The sequence below is a fragment of the Bufo bufo genome, chromosome 2 (genome assembly GCF_905171765.1).
Source record: "Bufo bufo chromosome 2, aBufBuf1.1, whole genome shotgun sequence".
Taxonomy (NCBI): Eukaryota; Metazoa; Chordata; class Amphibia; order Anura; family Bufonidae; genus Bufo; species Bufo bufo.
This window is the reverse complement of record NC_053390.1, coordinates 357351269-357370210: the sequence shown is the minus strand read 5'-3', so window position 1 is coordinate 357370210 and position 18942 is coordinate 357351269. Positions and strand designations below refer to the sequence as shown.

Here is an 18942-nt window from a genome sequence, read left to right as displayed (position 1 = left end):
TGACTCCAAATCCAGACCTCCATGGGTTGAAAAATTTGATTTCCATTTTTTAATTTTTGTGTGATTTTGTTGTCAGCACATTCAACTATGTAAAGAACAAAGTATTTCAGAAGAATATTTAATTAATTCAGATCTAGGATGTGTTATTTTTGTGTTCCCTTTATTTTTTTGAGCAGTGTATATATAATATGATATATTCAGATCTTTTAGAAAAATCACTGCATAAATCCCCATTCACTGGACGTGTTAACCACCCAAGAACACCCACAAATCCACACAGAAAAACCCATTTTTAATACATTTGCGTAAGGCTGTCCCCTTTGTGGTCAATTTGACCGTAAAAGCTCATGGTATCGTAAATGATCGTAACAACCAGGTTACCCATTGGATATCCACATAATCCAGTCTATGTATAGTGCTCTGCTGATCTCGCCATTTACATTTCCATGCAAGATATTTACACTAATCAAACTGTCTAGCTGAATATTATCAAGTATTTGGAGTTGATACTTTCATGCCCTGTCAAAGCTGCACATTTATCTGGATTAGCAGACGTCTGTTTGCAGAGAGAAAAAAGCAACAACACCTTTCTGTATATGATTTGATTAAATCTAATTTCTAAAAATGTAATTGGTTTCCCAAACAAGTCATTATTTATCTCAGATCATTTTCCCTACAGGAAGTCTTGTCATATTTGTTGTATAGTTTTACATTATGTGCATAATTACTATTAATTTTGACGCCTACACTTAAGTTCGCATGAAAGCATTATTTTTGTGTTTTTTCCCGTAATGTTTGAAAAGTGCTAGGGCTAGTTCTTTCTCGCTGCTGGAGTAATTATGTAGCATAACTTACCAGTGAACAATGATACATTAAAAATGAGTTGAACAATATAATTAGCGTGCTCAAATGTGAGAAATCTTGTACTGTGCCTGCGCAATCCAGAATGAAGACTTATTACTGCAGAAATCCAGCAAGACAAAAAGCATGTCAAGCTGAATTAATCCAGAAGTGTAAGCGTCCATCACAGACATGGGGGATATTTTTAGATCTCCATTACAAGTCCACTGAATTATGAAGTGACCTTCTCTATGAAATACTTCAAGAATAAGTGACTGAAATATTAGGAATGTGCATTCAAAATCCATTTCATAATCAAGTGATCCTTGTGTAAGTGATCATGCCTATTAAGTGGCATAATGTTTAGTGACTATTAGTTGCATATAGTAATAATAATAGTAATTAGGCTTAATTCATGATTAAATAAAAAATTTAAAATTAGTTTAGTCTATGATTAATATGTGGCCAAGAGGCCGCATATAGCCTTTAAAGAGAATCTGTCACCAGGAATTTGGACTGTTATCTGCAGTAATACATGAGTAGTACTGCACATAAGGAGTCCAGATCACCAATCTTTTTGTATTTTCCTACTGCTCCTCTTTCCCCACTGACAGCACTCAAAGCTGCTCTAAAATACATTGTCAGGACTGCTGTGCTGTGATAATGTAATTTAGAGGACTTAGGTGCAGCTATAAAGGCAATCTGCCACCAGAATTGTGGACAATTTTTTATTTTCATACTGCCTGCTATTCCCCTGCTGTCAGCACTCAATGCTGTGCAGAAATGCATTGTCAGGACTGCTTGGCATGCGCACACATCCACTCTATTATGTTAGCACAGCAGTCCATACAGTGTATTTCAGTGCAGTTTTGAGCGCTGGCAGCAGGAAAATAATAACTAGATCTTCTTGTCTGTAATAATACATATGTATTACTGCAGATCCCTTTAACGCAATTCTGCGCAGCCCACACCAGCAATGCACTCAGCCATTAAGATGGACAAATGTCTCCCGAATCTGCGAATTTCAGCACGACCTCCCGACTCTCCCCTGACGGCAAGGACAGGGCAGTTAGATTTCAACATGCCCAATCCTTTTATTCTCGGGAGGATAAGCCACTGCAAGAGCAGCTTGGCAACAGATTTCTCCCTACTAGGACACATGCATGTTTAGCCAAGCTGAAAGGACATGTGCATGGAAGATTGGGAGCCGTAGCTGATAACTGAACAGGCATTTGGCTGGCCTTACGAAGTGTCTGTTATTACCTTTTATTGGAGCAGTAGGCAGATTTTGTTGCAGAAATGTTCTGCGTGTGAAAATCCATTCACCTAAATGGGACTTCCATGTGTCTGCTGCCAAGACAACCCCATTCAAATGAATGGAACTGAAATTTCTGCAGCAATATCTGCGGCGAGCAAGTTTCCACAGTTATGTATACAGAAGACAGATGCTAATGATCAAAATTGGCCACTTTACAGCTATTTTCTAAAGTATATTACAAAAATGGTCAGTATCACTGTCCCTTTGCCTTACACAAATAAAAATAAAATGGCAGTTACACGTTAAACCTAGAAAAATTTGGACAAACTATGCAAACGCTTGACTGCTGGTCAGTTTTCAGGCACTTATGCAAGCTTCTAAAGTAATCTTGCAGGGATCATCCACACATTGTTTTCTAATTTATTAGCAGAAAGAAGTTGGCTGTAACTAATGTTAAAAGAAGGGTCAATCAGTGATGGGATAATAAATGTTAATATTGCCCCAGTTTCTTCATGTTAGCCACTTGTGACCTCCTTAGCTAGGACATAATTGGTTTATAGGAAGTTTCATAGGACAGATTTATCTTTTTTTGTATGTTTTTAATCAAAGGAGCGCCACAGAAAAAACAGATGCATTGGGGAGATGTATGAAACAGTCTAAAAGAAAAAAACCTCTTTATTGCCCATAGCAACTAGTCACGGGACAACTTTCATTTCCTATGGTGATTATAAAAGATGAAAGCTGCCCTGTGATTGGTTGCTATGGGCAAGAAAGTTAAGTCATTTAGACAGTTTTCAAAAATGTGCCCCACTGTGTTTTACATAGTACAGAGCCTTAGAGGGTTGTGCGGAACTTTTGTATTTGAATCTCTGCCTCGTTTGCCACCTCCTCAGCCTTCATAGCCTTTACGCCGCAAATTAATATTTTTTCTGGAGTGCTCATTTTAAATGTCACGGTTTTCTAATATTTTGCGTAGGTTATTTGCATAGGTTACAAATGCAGTTTTATTTTTAGAAAGGTATGTAATAACTGTGTTTCCTCTGAAAGTTATTTAGCCTTAAGGAGGACCTGTCGCCTCTCCTGTCATGTCTGCTTTAATAATTACTTGCATTCCCTATGTAATCCGAATTCTGGAGCACCTACAGTATTCTTGTGCCATTCCTCTATTATTTCTATTGGAAGTTTATAAATAAATTGCCAGCAGCTTGCAGTATGGGTGTTACCAACTGGAGGTGTGTCCCTGCACAATCTGCTACCTGCAGCACTGATTGGATGGTACAGGAACACACCTAGTTGGACCTTTCTCGTCAACTACTGGCAATCCATAAATGTCTAGCAGAAATAATGGAGGCATGGCACAGTCATAAGAAAAGATGCCCCAGAATTGTTATCACATGGGGAATGCAAGTAGTTACTAAAGCAGATATGTCAGGAGAGGTGCTCTTTAGGACAAGAAAAAACATGTTTTGGTCATTGCGCCACAACTAGAATGCCCGAGAAGTAGTTAAAGTGTTATCTCTGTTCCACAACAAATATGTAATCTGCTTGACAAACTAGGTAAACATTTCTCATGATGAGAAGAATACGTGGGGAGTTCGACAACATTCCAGATGCAAGCTGAGACTTGTTCTATCTTGTCGAATCATTCCTACTTCTGTTAGTTAATTTGAGTTTCCAACTGTTTGACTAGTAATGTTGAACTATTCCTTCAGATACTGACTGGTTATATACTGGATTTGTTTGATGTATTTATTGAGATGGTTACTCCCCTTCTTACTATTAGCACCACTTTTTACAGTATATTGCACAAACATAGTCCACAATGCTAATGTATAAGCCACACAGGAAAAACAAGGCTGTCAAAAAGTAGAAATATTGCCCATTGCAAGCTATGACAATCCAAATGTCTTTTTTTTTATGGTGTATATAAAAAGGGAATATGCCATGAAGATCAGGCGCATCGTAGCCCCAAAGTGTCTATTTTAAATTTGATATTTGTGTGGAAGTTACTTATAGAAATATAAACCTGAATGAATGCTACAAATATCTAGTCTTTTAAAATTGAACCCATACTCGCTCTCCATCGTATACATCATTTACCACAAACTTAAAGAATATATTGACTTAAATATCATGGCCACATTTGCACTGAGATTTTTTTGATTGTTCATTTTCTTCTTAAAAGCAACATTAAGCAGCTTTATAAATATTCTTCATTTAAACATGTACCACTATTTTGCTTCTGTAGAGTATGTGCAAGTTCTTTAACTAGCTGCTAGAGCTTGTGAACCTGACATACATTTGTTTCTGATGGCTCTCTGCTCTCCCCCTCCCTTGTGCTAGGGGGAAAGCATCTGAGGAGGGCAGGTTGTAGATGGGAAGAAAAGTATTTTGCAGGGGGTAGACAACTCATCCTGAACACACACATCCAGCATGTATTACTGGGAGGGACACATCCACATGTGAAAAGTCAGAAACTAGGTAACCACTTCCTGTCCAGACTATATGCTGTAAGTACAATTTAAATCACACAACCTCTTTAAATATAAATCTGTCTTCACAAGTCTCCCCCTAGTGGTGAATGCATCTGAAATTTCAATATTTAATTAGCTATGGTATGCAGAGGTAGCTAGAGATTTGGAGTTGTAATGTGATAGAAAATGAATCATTATGACATGGAGGGAGTTCGTTAATACATAAAATGTATATGGATTGGGGCTCTTGAAAGACCATGGTTATTGGACATGTACTGTTGAACAACCAACATTTTTTTTGTCAGTCATTCCTTTGACTTCAGTGTATTTTGAAGTGATAGAAAATGAATCATATCTGATAACTATTTCATAATAGATCAGTAAAAACAATGATGGTGGATGCAACTTTAGTGTAAATGTAGCTTAAAAGTCATCATAAGTGTAAATAAAGGACATATCGAGGTGTGAGTTTATCATGATCACCATCACTGTTTTCCTTGCTCAGAGATTACCATACACATTCATGTAGTTCTAGGAATTTGCATCCTCCATGCTGCTTTCTAGACTAAGAGCTCTTCATCAGTTGTTTTGCAGATTATGCTTATGAATTATACATGGCGCAACACTAGATTCAGAGGATTAAGCTAGGTCAAGTTTGATATGAGGTACAATATTTTAAGAATTTGACGCTCACTCTAGGTCTAATCATCCTCTATTTGCATTCAGCAAAAGGCCAGGACCTCTCTGTAGAGCTGTGTATATACCTTTAAAGCATTTGATGCAATGGGAATTTTTACAACCTTAAAGTTTTTGGTTATTTTTGCGTCAGTCAGAAGCATAGGACAATGGCTGACATTTACTACAGTAATATGAGTGCACCTAGATTTTAGACTAAGTTGCACCAAAATGTGGAGCAATTTAGTGCATCTAGGTTTAGAGAAATGATCTGTGCCTAGCCTGAAAAGGGGGCTTAACAGACAAAGGGTGTGGCTTTTTGGGAAAGAGGCATAGTCTGATAGTACGCCACATTTCAGAAGTAAAATTCTGTCTCAAACTAAGCCAACAATAGAGGGTGTAAAGTTAGACAAAAGTGTACAGATACCCTGTCTAAGTTTACACCATCTATAGGATTAATAAATCTGCCATAACCTTTCAAGTGAACAACAGATATTAACTAGATGGTGTGGTTTCTGAAGAAACCACAGGATGTTGGCTTGAAATTTGATTGGCTGTTTGTGGCTCCACCCACTTTTTAAAATTTGAACCCAAGTCGCCCAATGACGGACTGTGCCAAATTTGAGGACCTTCCCATTAACAGTCCAAGAGCGTCAGTAATTAAAATTTTCCTATATAAAACGAATGGCTGGAATGTGATTGGCTGTTAAAGGCTCCACCCACTTTTCCTAAATTCTAACCACACTCACCCAGTGACCCATGGTGCCAGTTTGGGGACTCTGGCTTTCATATTGTAAGAATAACAGCTTTTTACATTTTCTCATTGAAGTCAATAGGGAAAATCTGATTGATTGTTTGTGGCTCCGCCCACTTTTTAAATTTGAATTCCCGTCACCCAGTAACTGAATGTACCAAGTTTGAAGACCCTGCCATTAACAGTGTAAGAATGGCAGCAATTTAAATATTCCCATTGAATAGCACTAGGTAATATTGTATTGGCTTTTTTAAGCTCCGCCCAGTTTTTCAAATTTTAAGCCCAGTAACGCAGTCATGGTCTGTGCCAAGATTGGGGCCTCTGGCTTTAAAACTGTGAGAATGGCATTATTTGAAAGTTTTGCATTGAAGTCAATATGTGAAATCTGATTGGCTGTTTTAGGCTCCACCCACTTTTCCTAAATTTTGACCGCAGTCACCCAGTGAGTAATTGTGCTAAGTTTGGGACACTTGGCATTTAAACTATGATAGTAGCAGCAGTTTATCTGCTTTTCATTAAGGTCAAAGGCTGAAATCTGATTGGCTGTTGCCCCGCCCCTTTTTTTTCCTAATTGTGAACCACAGTCATCCAGTGACTAACACTTTAAGGGTCCATTCACACATCCGTTGTTTCTTTCCTGATCTGTTCCGTTTTTTGCGGAACAGATCTGGACCCATTCATTTTCAATGGGTCCTGAAAAAAAATCTGACATTGAGCTGTCCGATTTTTTTCAGGACCCATTGAAAATGAATGGGTCCAGATCTGGTCCAGATCTGTTCCGGCAAAAACGGAACAGATCAGGAAAGAAACAACGGACGTGTGAATGGACCCTAAGGTTTGGGAATTATGCTTGATAAAGACTGCAATGAGCAGTTGAAACGTTGCAGAGGGGAATAAAGTGGATCATTTACATTGGAGTGCTGCCTCTTTTTTGGAAAACTACTGCCATTTGATGACCGTTGAACCCATGGTCTAAGGATTTTTTGCACCTGATTTTACCAATTAGTGCTGCTGTTTTTTCTTTGTGCTATATATATATATATATATATATATATATATATATATATATATATATATCATATATAGAACTAAACATATACAAGGAATGATATAGTACTAAATATACAATAAGTTGATTCTACTTTCTTAATGAAGTTGTCCAGAAAATCCATTATCAAATACCAGATAAGGACACTGTTTTTGGGAGCCTGTCACTCATAACATCCATCCAGTGGCGGACCCAGGTTTCCTGTGCAGTACATGGACAGCCCAGTTATTTCTTTGTGCTCTGTGCAATGCTTCATGTCCTTTGCGGAGGCGATGTAGAGTCATTGACAACTGATTGTGGGAGGACCTACAAATATGAAATATTAAACTATGGCACGGGTCCTTGAGTGGATGGGATCGGTGATGACAGATTTCCCTGAATTCAGCAGTATAAAAGCCCGATACTGTTTATTTTCTATTCAAGTTATGCAGTCACTTGAGTGAAACCAAGGGATCAAAATAGAACATAGACAACAAAACAAAAATCCTTGCCCGTCTGTTTTTTTTTCTTCTCACCTATGCATAATACAGGAGATTTGGCTTTACACAGCCAACAGGTCATGCAGCTTCCAGGCTTCTGACGCTAAATGAGCATTTCAGCCCTATATTTATCCCCACACTAATGAGCCCAGCATCTACACCTGGGATTACTTCAGGCTAGAGAAAAATGTTGTACTGGAGTGGGGAGGGAACGGCACGTCCCACTACTAACACCTACATGCATTTCCATAAAAATCCAGCCCATAAAGCACTTTTAAGAAAAGTGTCTCAGCAAACTACACTTTGCTGAAACAACCCAGCTTCTCTGGATTCTTTTGACCTCACTTATCTGAGCATTCTGGGTAAGATATACACATCCTCCAGTACTCTACCAGCCACCTGTTAGAATAAACTCAATTTACAGACAAAAAGAGGTAGAAAGAAGAGGGAAAGGGACATACTACAACATGTGTGGCTTCTATGCCCCATCAGATTAGGTTAACTTACTTTCAATAAAGCAACTTAATATAACATTGCGTCCGTAGACAGCCAATGTTAATGCCAAAATTGAAATGCCACATTTGCTGCTTAGACAGAAAGTAGAAGGTACAGTCTTTGATATTTTTGTATGACACTATTTCTGATGCAGTAGAATCAAACTTTATATCACCGGGTCTCCAAGTGGCAGGATATTGGAGACACAATGTGACCATGCTGTATAGCTCCTGACATTTGCTTGACACTTTACATTTGTGGAGATCATTTTCTAGAGTAGTCGAATGCTCCTACGATGAGACTAGATGTTTTGCTCTTTAATTTCCATTGACAGGGCAGTCTGTTATTTTGTACCTTTCAATATTCTTGGTAATGATAGGTATGCTCAGACACTGGTTTCTAATGAATTCATTTTGAAACATTCTAATCTTAAATGCTAACATTAAAGTCATTATAAAAACCAACTACCTACATTATAAAAACTCATTTAAAGGGAACCTTTTACATAGATAACGGAACCTGATCTGCACACTGGACTCCTAAGCCCAAAAAGAGCAGATATTTAGATCAATAAATAACAAGCTAGACAGAATTTTTTATATAGATATATAACTATATATGATTTTTCTCAGCTCCTCCTGTTCTATGTCATGATGCAGGCAGATCAAACGCCATATTCCATATGTCAGGTTGACTTTAAGTATTCTTTGGGGAAAATTTATGAAACTGCCTAAAAAAACGTCTTTGTCGCCCATACCAATGAATCACAGCATAACTTTCATCTTGTATGCGCTTCAGCAATAAAAGCTGTGTTGTGATTGGTTGCATTTTTTGTAGACAGTTTTCTTAAATCTGTGCGTGTATCTTTTTATTCTCCATTTTGAATTATTTCAGTAACCAAAGACTTGTATCACTTTAGGTGCAGCAGGTGCAGACCGTACAACAGGTGCAGCATGTTTACCCAGCACAGGTACAATATGTGGAAGGAAGCGATGCTGTCTACACAAACGGAGCAATGTGAGTTTTTATATATATATATATATAATATATATATATATATTTTTTAAGTGTTGATACAGAGTTTTTAGTCCACACCTAGATGCGTCTACTTAGGGATGTGCCCTGTAATGATAGGTTTAGATAATAATTTAGCTGGGAAGTTTGTGACTTTCATTTACTGTTTCATTTACCGCAAATGCACTGAAATTGAAAGCTGTAAAAGAAAAATTGTTGAACATTTTTAATAAAGACTAGCTGAGAAAAAATTATTTTTAGCCTAAAGTGAGTAGAATGCAATAATAAAAAAATGCCCTGAAAGGTGCCCATAGCCTTTAAAAGGGTTGTGTCACGAAGTATATTCTACATTTTTCGAAGCAGCACCTGGATCGGAATACTTTTGTAATTGCATGTAATGAAACATTTTGAATAGCCAGTGAGCTACTCAATAAAATGTATCTGTATAGCGCCACCTGCTGCTTGTTATTTTCCTTTTTTTTTTTTTTTGTCCATCTCACTGAGCTGATTGAACATGCTCAGTTTAAGTCTTCACCTGTCACCAGCCATATGTTCTGTTAGAAGCTGTGGCAGTCACAGGGAGAGAGCTGCAGCAGAAAGGACACGGCCCCTGAGCTGCAGGACTGAAGATAGTCTAGCAGAACAATTGGAGCAGTGAATGTGGAGATCTCTGGACCCATGTGAGGTACAGGGCTGGTTCCAGCTTTTTTAGAAAGGTATTGTCATGTACTATATGATGTCTGATTTTTATTTTTTACATCATTAACAGCATAACCCCTTTAAGACTTTCTTCTGGGCAACATGCCCAAGCATAACAACTTCACGTTCTGTATGTTGTGAATCTCTATTTCTAGTAGGCTACTTGCACACAGCAGAGAAAAAAAAGGCCATTAAGAATAAGCGCACTCTCAGTTTTCCATGGCCATTTTTCAACCATTTATCCATCCATTTTCTAGCCATCTGTCCACTTATAATGGCCATTTTGCATCCGTCTTGCATCCGTTTTTTATGGCTGTTAAAAATGAATTTCATTGGCCTTTTTATTTATTTATTTTTATAAAATTCCAACCCCTGCAGTATACATAATGGCCCTCAGCAGTAATAATGTCCCCCATAGTGGCCCCCAGCAGTAATAATGTCCCCCATAGTGGCCCCCAGCAGCAATAATGTCCGCTATAATGGCCCCAGCAGTAATAAATCCCCCATAGTGGCCCCCAGAAGTAATTATGACCCTTATAGTGGCCCCCAGCATTAATAATATCCGCTATAATGGCCCCAGCAGTAATAAATCCCCCATAGTGGCCCAAGCAGTAATAATGTTCCCCATAGTAGCCCATAATGTCCCCATAGTGGTCCCAGCAGTAATAATGTCTGCTATAATGGCCCCAGCAGTAATAAATCCCCCATAGTGGCCCAAGCAGTAATAATGTTCCCCATAGTAGCCCATAATGTCCCCATAGTGGTCCCAGCAGTAATAATGTCTGCTATAATGGCCCCAGCAGTAATAAATCCCCCATAGTGGTCCAAGCAGTAATAATGTTCCCCATAGTAACCCATAATGTCCCCGAAAGTGGCCCCCAGTGGCCCACATAGTGGTTCTCAGCTGTAATGGGTTTTTTTTTTGCAGAAAAAAAAAATCACTCACCTGATCTACTTGCTCATGCATAAGCAGTCACTTCTCTCTTGATTGTGAAGGACCTGTGCTCATGTGTCATAACGTCACCATCACACTGAGCACAGGTCCGTCACATTCAACAGGGGAGTGACTGCCTCTGCGCGTGCAAGTGGGTGAAGTGAGTGATTATTTTTTTTTAAACCCCTAAAATGCCATATTGAACTAGCGTAGTGGCCATTACTAACGATCCAAGTGATTTCAATGGGATCAGCCTGGCCGTGAAAACAGCCAAAAATAGTACACGTCCTATTTTTGGACCGTCACTATTCTCTGGCTGTTAAAAAACGGCCATGTGAATAGCCCCATAAACTTTAATTAGTGCTAAAAATGGGTCTGTGACGCTGTTACTTAAACGGCCGTCACGCGGCCATTCTTAACACTCGTGTGCATGTAGCCTAAGAATTTTTTTTTTGTATTGAAATAAAATCCTCAACTTTTCTTGATAAATACATTTCTACAAAATTAGAAATTTTTAAGATTTAATTACGGCCTGGTAGCGAGGTCTTCCAGTGCAGTGCGTATACGTGTGACTGAGCAGGGCTTGTTAAATCAGGCTTTCAGGTGGCAGATGTTCAGGTAGTTTGGTAATGACTAGGAACTGGTCAGAGGTAACATGCACATGAATGAAGTACAGTTGCCGTACACTTACATGTAGCTGCCGTGAAGAGACGGGTCAAGCCTTTCAGAATTGAGCTCCGTGCATCTATGAAGCATGAGGCTGTGTCCTGCATGAAAAACCCTTTGTCGTTGATTGAGGCTTGCACGCCTTTCTAGCGTGCGGCAGAGCACATCTCATCATTGTGCTTGAGGTCATGGAAATTAACTGGGGATGTCATTTGTAATGTATTAATGAAGTAGAGAAGAACTTATTTATGGGTTTCAATTATCATTCAAAAGAGGAGTTTATTATGGTTCAGGGACTTACATTTCCCTCATTAACAGAATAAAATAAACCTTTTTTTTTTTATTACTGCCTCCATTTGTACATGTTGAATGTGCGGCGTTCTCTGTGACACAACCGGAAAGAGGGAATAAGCATACATTGATTGATGTACCCTGCTATACGTATACACCCTTGGATATGCAGAGGCCAGGATCTGTTTGATGTTCAGACTGCAGACCTGATACAATCACACGCCGCGGTTGTGACGCGGCTACACGGGCCGCAGCTGGCTCTAGTTAAACTAATGAGACCGCTCTATTTAGTTGGTCTGCGTAGTCAGTGCCCTTTCGGTAATGAAGGTGCCACTTGGCCGTTAACAATGCAGACCGAATAAGCAGTGCAGTCTCATTAGTTTTACAAGAGCAAGCTGCGGCCAGTACGGCTGCGAAGTACTCGACCGCAGTGCGGCCACCATGTGATCGTATCCTTAGGGTACAACTAGACAGTGTGGCTGGCTGCATGCGAACAACGTACGATTACCCATGGCAGCCAATGGACGCACAATTTTGTGGAAACGTCATGCTACCACTGACTGCCGCAAGTGAGCATGTCTTGGCCGCATGCAGCCAGCCACACCATCAGGCTGTACCCTAAGGGTATCTGCCAGTATTCCGCAGCAGCAAAATCCACACCAAATGGTGCTGATTTGTTGCAGAAATGACTGCGGAAATGGTAAAATCAGCATGAGATAGCCACAAACAAGCTGCCATGTGACGTTATGTGCGGATATTGTTGCCGACTATTTCTGCACTGTGCGGATGAGATTTTTTATATCTCATCCACTTTGCTGCTACCGTAAATGCTGCAGATTTTCCACATGCAATTCCACTGCGGAGAATCTGTAGCATTTACAATACCCAGTTCACACATATTTTCTTGGCGTTGATTTCTGTCTCAAAATCGGCTCCAAAAAAGTCTCCCATTCATTTCAAAGGGAAGCAGCACTTGCTTTTTTTTTTTTACACATGGAAAAAAGGAGCAGCGTGCCCTATCTTGGGGCAGAATCCGTGCTGAATCTACCATCGAAATGAACATAAAGCAGAAAAAAATAGCTCCATGTAAATCCATGCATTTTTTTTTGTGTGTTTTTTTGGCACAGATCTGCTTCAAAAACCTTGAGCCAAAAATTAAACTTTGTATTGAAGTTTATTTTTATCAATTAACAAAATGCAAAGTGAAGAGAAATCTAAATCCAATCAATATTTGGCGTGGCCAGTCTTTACCTTGAAAACGGCACCAGTTCTTCTAGGTACACTTGCACACAGTTTTTGAAGGAACTCGGCAGGAACCATTTTGGAGAGCTAAGCACAGATCTTTCGTGGATGTAGGCCTGCTCAAATTTCTTCATGTAATCCCAGACCGAATCGATGATGATGATGAAATCAGATACCTGTGAGTGGCCATATATTCACTTCCAGGACCCTTTGTTCTGCTATACACTGAAGATAGTTCTTAATGACATTGGCTTTATGTTTGAGGTCATCCTGCTGCAGAATACATTTTGTTTCATTGATAAAAATAAACTATTATCGTACAGCAAAAACAGGATGTGAACAGCCATAACCGGCAGCCTCTCCAACACATATCATGAATGATGAAATTAGGTTCCTTTGTATGTGTCATATTTGTACAGAAGCACATAAAATGTAAAAATCATTCATTACGTCTTCCATTCTTTCCTAAAGCCGGACAACAACATACCCTTACACAGAAACTCAGATGTACAGCCAAAACACTGGGGGCAGTTACTTTGACACCCAAGGCGGATCTGCACAGGTGACAACAGTGGTCTCATCTCATAACATGGTCGGCACTGGAGCTATTCAGATGGGGGTCTCTGGAGGGCAAATCATTAGCAGCACTGGTGGAACCTATCTGATTGGCAACTCCATGGAAAACTCAGGCCATTCTGTGAGTCACACAACCCGTGCCTCTCCAGCAACAGTAAGTGCTTTCTCCAACTTCTCTTCCAAAAGCTACAGGTGTGAACAGACCATTGACCTTCTCCTTGGCAACTGTGAATGCCAAGATAGGTTGCAGCTTGTTCGTTATGCATTTCATTCTGATAGCTAATGAGCACACATCATTTTTCCTGGGTAATTGTTATCAAGTACTTGTCACCATGGAGCTACTTGTCACTGGTTGAACCACGTTTCATTACGTAGAGAGATAAATACCGCTAGAAGTGTTACAAATACATGATATTTATCTGTGCTGGTTTTTCTCTTCCAATTTACTGTTCCTGTTGTGCTCAGGTTTAACAAGCCTTTCGTATTCTTTGTGACTTTTTGATAAATTAGGAGCATATGGAAGCATGTGCCAAAGCAACTGAAGGTTTGGAGCCATAGTACTGATTATAGTTTCGATAGATATCAGGACCGGAGATGTGTTGTCCTTAGTGTGAAAGTTTAAGAAATTTGGGGTTGTAAAAGCTAAAAATGGAGGAAGTGGCAGCAAGTGGAACAGCAGTATTTTTTTAGAGTGGTTTGCTGAGAGGGTACGAAGACCGCATCCGAGTTTATATTGATGACCTATCTTCTGGATAGGTCATCGTTATCAGATCGACGGGGGTCGGACATCCGGGACTCCCGCCGATCAGTTGTTAGAAGAGGCCTGCACTCGGTGAGAGCTGTAGCCACTTCCTAGGCAATGTGACGTCACTGTACATGGCCAAGTTGTAGCTCATCCCCATTGGAGTGAATGGGACTCAGCTGCAATATCAAGCACAGCCACTGTATAATGTATGACGCTGTGCTTGGAAAGCTGTCGGAAACCGGCTGTGGTGAGTGTGGTGGCTGCCTGAAACAGCTGATCGGCAGACGTTCCGAGACTCGGACCCCTGCCAATGTGATAATGATGACCTATCCTCAGGATCATCATGATCTTTAACTGGATAACCCTTTTAATTATTTGGACACGTCTATAACATATTCTTCAAAGTGTTTCGCAACTTTGAACTGTTTTTTAAGGATAGGCAAGGCTTAAAGGGAGATGTGTGGCTTCCTGCAGTCTGGCATATTGGGGGTTATTTACGGTGTTTCACATGCCGGTCTTAGTAGAAAAAAAAAAAAACTGGCAGAAGAGCCAACCATTTTAGTAAGAGGTGCAGAAATCTACTCCAGTAAGGAGCTGAAGTAGATCTCTGGCTTAATATGTGTCTGTTTTCTGGCGCACATGTTGTATGGCCCACCCATGGCTCTCCTACTCTTATACCCCACCCACTTTTTGGAAAAGTGGCAAGGGTGTTTAAAAAAGTTCAAAGGTATATTATCACAAAATGGCACTGCAACAAACTTTGTGACTTTTCTACTCTGAAAATCTGGCCTAGGTCATTAGTACATGCCCCCTTTTACTATAATTACAGTCAGAAGCTGGTGATTTGACATCAATAGACATAAAAAAAAAAAAAAAGATACAGGCTATATGCCAGGGCATTGACATGTGCCTCCAATTTTATAATTTTCTTTAGTACAGTGGGAAAAAATATATTAGACAACTAAACATTTTATATACGGTAAGTGTAATACTAATAGACTAAAACCTCAATACTTTAATATCTTTCCATGTGAAATCTATATATTTTACTCCAAAACCAACCAGCTGTCTCTGCCACACCCTCTATACTTTGATTTACAGGGCCAGGCGGTAATGACCATGTTTACACTGTCAATCAGCAGCTGCAGAGAGAGCTGAGCCTCTCTGTGTAATGGTAACGCCCCCGTTGCTCCTAGAGGCTCATTTGCATATATTAAAACTTCATTTTTCTCGGAAATGTGGGCACATATGACATGGGACGAACACAGAAGCCTTCAGCTGCAAAGCGCACATGCAGCAGGTCAGCCAGTTTCATAGCTACAAATCTTCTGACAGATACCCTTTAAGACAGTTCCTTATTCACAGACTGTGCCTGAAATGCATTTGATGCCACTATATTGCTCACACCAGACTGTCCCCTTAATTGGGTCATATTACCTGCACAGTAGTGCCAGCTTGCAGCCATTCGGCACTGATGTGGCCAGGTAGCACAGGTTTGAAGGGGTTTACAACATTTTTAAGAAAAAAAACTCACTCACCTTTTATATATTCCAATGCTCTCATCCCCAGTGGCATAAGGCCTGAGTGATTGGCTCCAGCAGTCACATGAATGATGAGCAGCCCACCACTGCTGCTGGTCCATCCGGGGATCGGAGTGGTGTGGCATTGCTACAGCCCATACAAACGTGCTAGCCAGATAATTGCCTATGCACATATGTACCAGCCAGTGAATCGCCCATTCAAATGTGCCACATACAATGCCCCTGCAGCTATCTTATCAGCTTGTTTGTTTAGCAATGCTAATTGCTTCTGTAGCTGAAACTTACCTAAAGCAGCCAGTCAGCAGCCACTCTGTGTGCCAGTGTCTACAGACAGAAATCCACACCGGAGAATCACAGATGTTTAGCAGTCCTAGACTTCAACTTGGTACATTTTATGAAGTGGGTTAACAAATTGCTGTTTGGTTGCTTTTTAAAAACGCATTACCAAAAAAAAATCAAAAAAACCTATGTGATTTTATTGGCATAATTGCCCATGCAGTTTTGTACCGTTTGGAGCTATATGGTAGCATGAGATATACCAAAAATAAAAGGCGTACAGTTGCACACCACTCAGCTTGTCCAGAAAAGTGGTGTAAGTAATGGTAAATGTGTCGGGATGCTTAGGTCCCTTTCCTTCCCGCCCATGTCCTGCCTACTTTTAGCAAAACTGGAGAGTGTGGTGGAAAAGGGGCCAGAAGTTCCAAATTTTGCACAGAATATGGCATATTGGCGCCACAGTTCTGGCGTGGGGATATGATAAATCTCCTTCATTGAGTTAACATCCTTCACCTGTAAAACACATGCATTTTAGATGCGTTTTCAGTGCATTTTTAAAGAGCAGCAGAACAGCAACATGTAAACCGGACGTTATTAAACTGCTGGCACCTCCTATGTCTAAAGGGTTAATATATTTAGCAGTGGCTTTTGTTCTTACTAGGTGAGACATAATTGTATTAATTGCACATCTAAGAATGATTTGTCTGACCACGATTTGTACAATAACAGCTCTGTCTACTGTGCATTCTCGATCACGTTCTCTTACGTCCTTTTGTTCACGTTCCACATCTCTAAGCCTGAGATATGCCTAATTGGATTCATTTCTGCATACTTTGAAATTATATAGAAATCTCCAAATGATCTAGATCGCTTGCAGTCCATCACGCTATGATGCTGCATTTCATTTTCTTTCTCCTATACAGCAGAAGGTTAAATAAAGGATTATTGGATGTAAAAGGTCACATTCCCAGTTGATAGTGAAATGAAATGAATCATGTTGTTGGTAGAATGAAAAATAATCTTTATAGATGAATGCATCGCTGAATAAATATGTAGACTTATTACCCTGGAACCTAATTATGCCAAGGTGTAGCTCAAAATGTTCTCGAACAGTGATGGCCATCACTGTTCTCAAATCTCTTTTTTACCAGTCTAAGGTTAGGTTGCCTGCTCTTCAAAGTTATTATGAAGCTCACATTCGCTCAGGAAATAGCATTTGCCACCTGTTAACATTAAAAGCTAACTTACCACACCTTTTGCCACAGTATTGAAAGCAAGAGCTTTACAATTAGGAAGATCTGAAAGGGGATGTTCATCTTCAAATCCCATTTAATAATTTATGCATAGGCTTGTAAACACCTTGCATTACCACGGCTATGTTCAATCTAAAAATGAAGAAAAAAAAGAATGGAACGGACAAATGGAGCCCATTGATATAATAGGGTTCTTCGGGTTTCCATTATGGTGTCTATCATTCTGCTGGAGAAAATAGCATAGCATGATGCAGTATGTTGGCAACAAAGGCCCCTAACAGAACCTCTTCTGCAGATGTGAACCTGCCCTTACCTTTCGATTGTACAGAGGTACAGAATATGTTCTAGACCAGGTCTATATTCACAGTTCTGCTTGTTGCTAATGGTAACAGTCAACAAAAACATCGGACATATAGTTATTATTATTTATTTGAAAGCTCCATTAATTCCATGGCGCTGTACACATACAGTATATAATATAAAACACAAGTATGATAAGCAAGAGCTTATTAACAGACTGGTACAGAGGGGGAAAGGACCCTGCCCTTGAGAACTTAGTCTAGAAGAGAAAGGGGAAAGATGTAGTAGGTAAGGGTAAAGGCTGCTCATCTGGTTGTGCGTGGTACCATGCTTATTGTAGGTATGTTTTACGCCTTCTTGAAGATGTGGGTTTTCAGGTTACTTTTGAAGGGAAGATTTAGATGTTGGGATAGAGTCTGATGTGCCGGGGTAGTGAGTTCCCGAGTATGGAGAATGCACGTGATAAATCTTGTAGACTATTGTGGGAGGAGCAGACAAGAGGACAACAAAGAAGGAAGTGTTATGAATATTGGAGATTACTTTTGGGGATGTATGGGGAAAGCAGGACAGAGATATATGAAGGGGACAATTTGTGGACCGCCTTATATGTAGTTAGTATTTTGAACTGAAATCGATTGACAATGTGGAGCAAGTGAAGGGATTGGCAAAGGAGAAATGCAGAGAAGAAACAAGGGGAAAGGTGGATTAACCGGGCAGTCAAGTTGAGGAGAGATTGCAGGGGTGCAAGAGTGCTAGATGGGAATCCAGGCGGGAGATGATGAGGACATGCACTAGCATTTTGGTTGAATCAGGGTTGAGGAAGGAGCAAATATGAGAGATGTTCATTAGTTGAAAATGGTAGGTGGAGGTAAGGGTTTGGATTTGTGGTTTGAAGAACAGGGCAGAATCAAATGTTATCCCAAGAGAAAACTGTACTGGCTAGTCTGGTAGGAGGGCTGAGTGACATGGGCAAGGATAATAAATTTGGCTTTCTCCATGTGGAGTTTTAAGAAGCAGGAGAAGGGAGAGGTGGTATTCGAAGCCATGGGACTCTGTGAGCTGTCCCAATACCAAATGTATAAATGGAGAAAAGTAAGGGTCCCAGGAGCCGTAAGGGCACCGAAATGAGGGTTCTGAATTTACTGCCCCTAATTTTCAGAAACAGTCCTAGCAAATTAAGGCTGTCCTGCACCAAAAAATCAGGTGGGGCTTGTGTTAGCTTCGTCCATAAGTGGGTGTTCCTAGGTAGGTTTGGAGCATTCTTGGGGCATTACATGCGCAGAATTTACCAACTGCAGTGTTGATAAATATTACATTTCCTGTGATAGAGATTGCATGGAAGGCAAGGCGATTTCATCTCTGAAACCTGCAGAATTGTTAAT

General features: G+C 40.0%; 1 protein-coding gene across 4 annotated transcripts in view; it reads left to right on the top strand.

Annotated features, from left to right (window-relative positions):
• Positions 1 to 18942, top strand: part of RFX3 (regulatory factor X3) — a 232629-nt gene that overhangs the window by 151682 nt on the left and 62005 nt on the right. For all 4 annotated transcript variants that reach the window (XM_040417122.1, XM_040417123.1, XM_040417121.1 and 1 more), the window contains exons 4-5: positions 8943 to 9040; positions 13341 to 13599. In XM_040417122.1, the coding sequence (XP_040273056.1) occupies positions 8943 to 9040; positions 13341 to 13599 (357 nt within the window). The remainder of the gene's footprint in view (positions 1 to 8942; positions 9041 to 13340; positions 13600 to 18942) is intronic.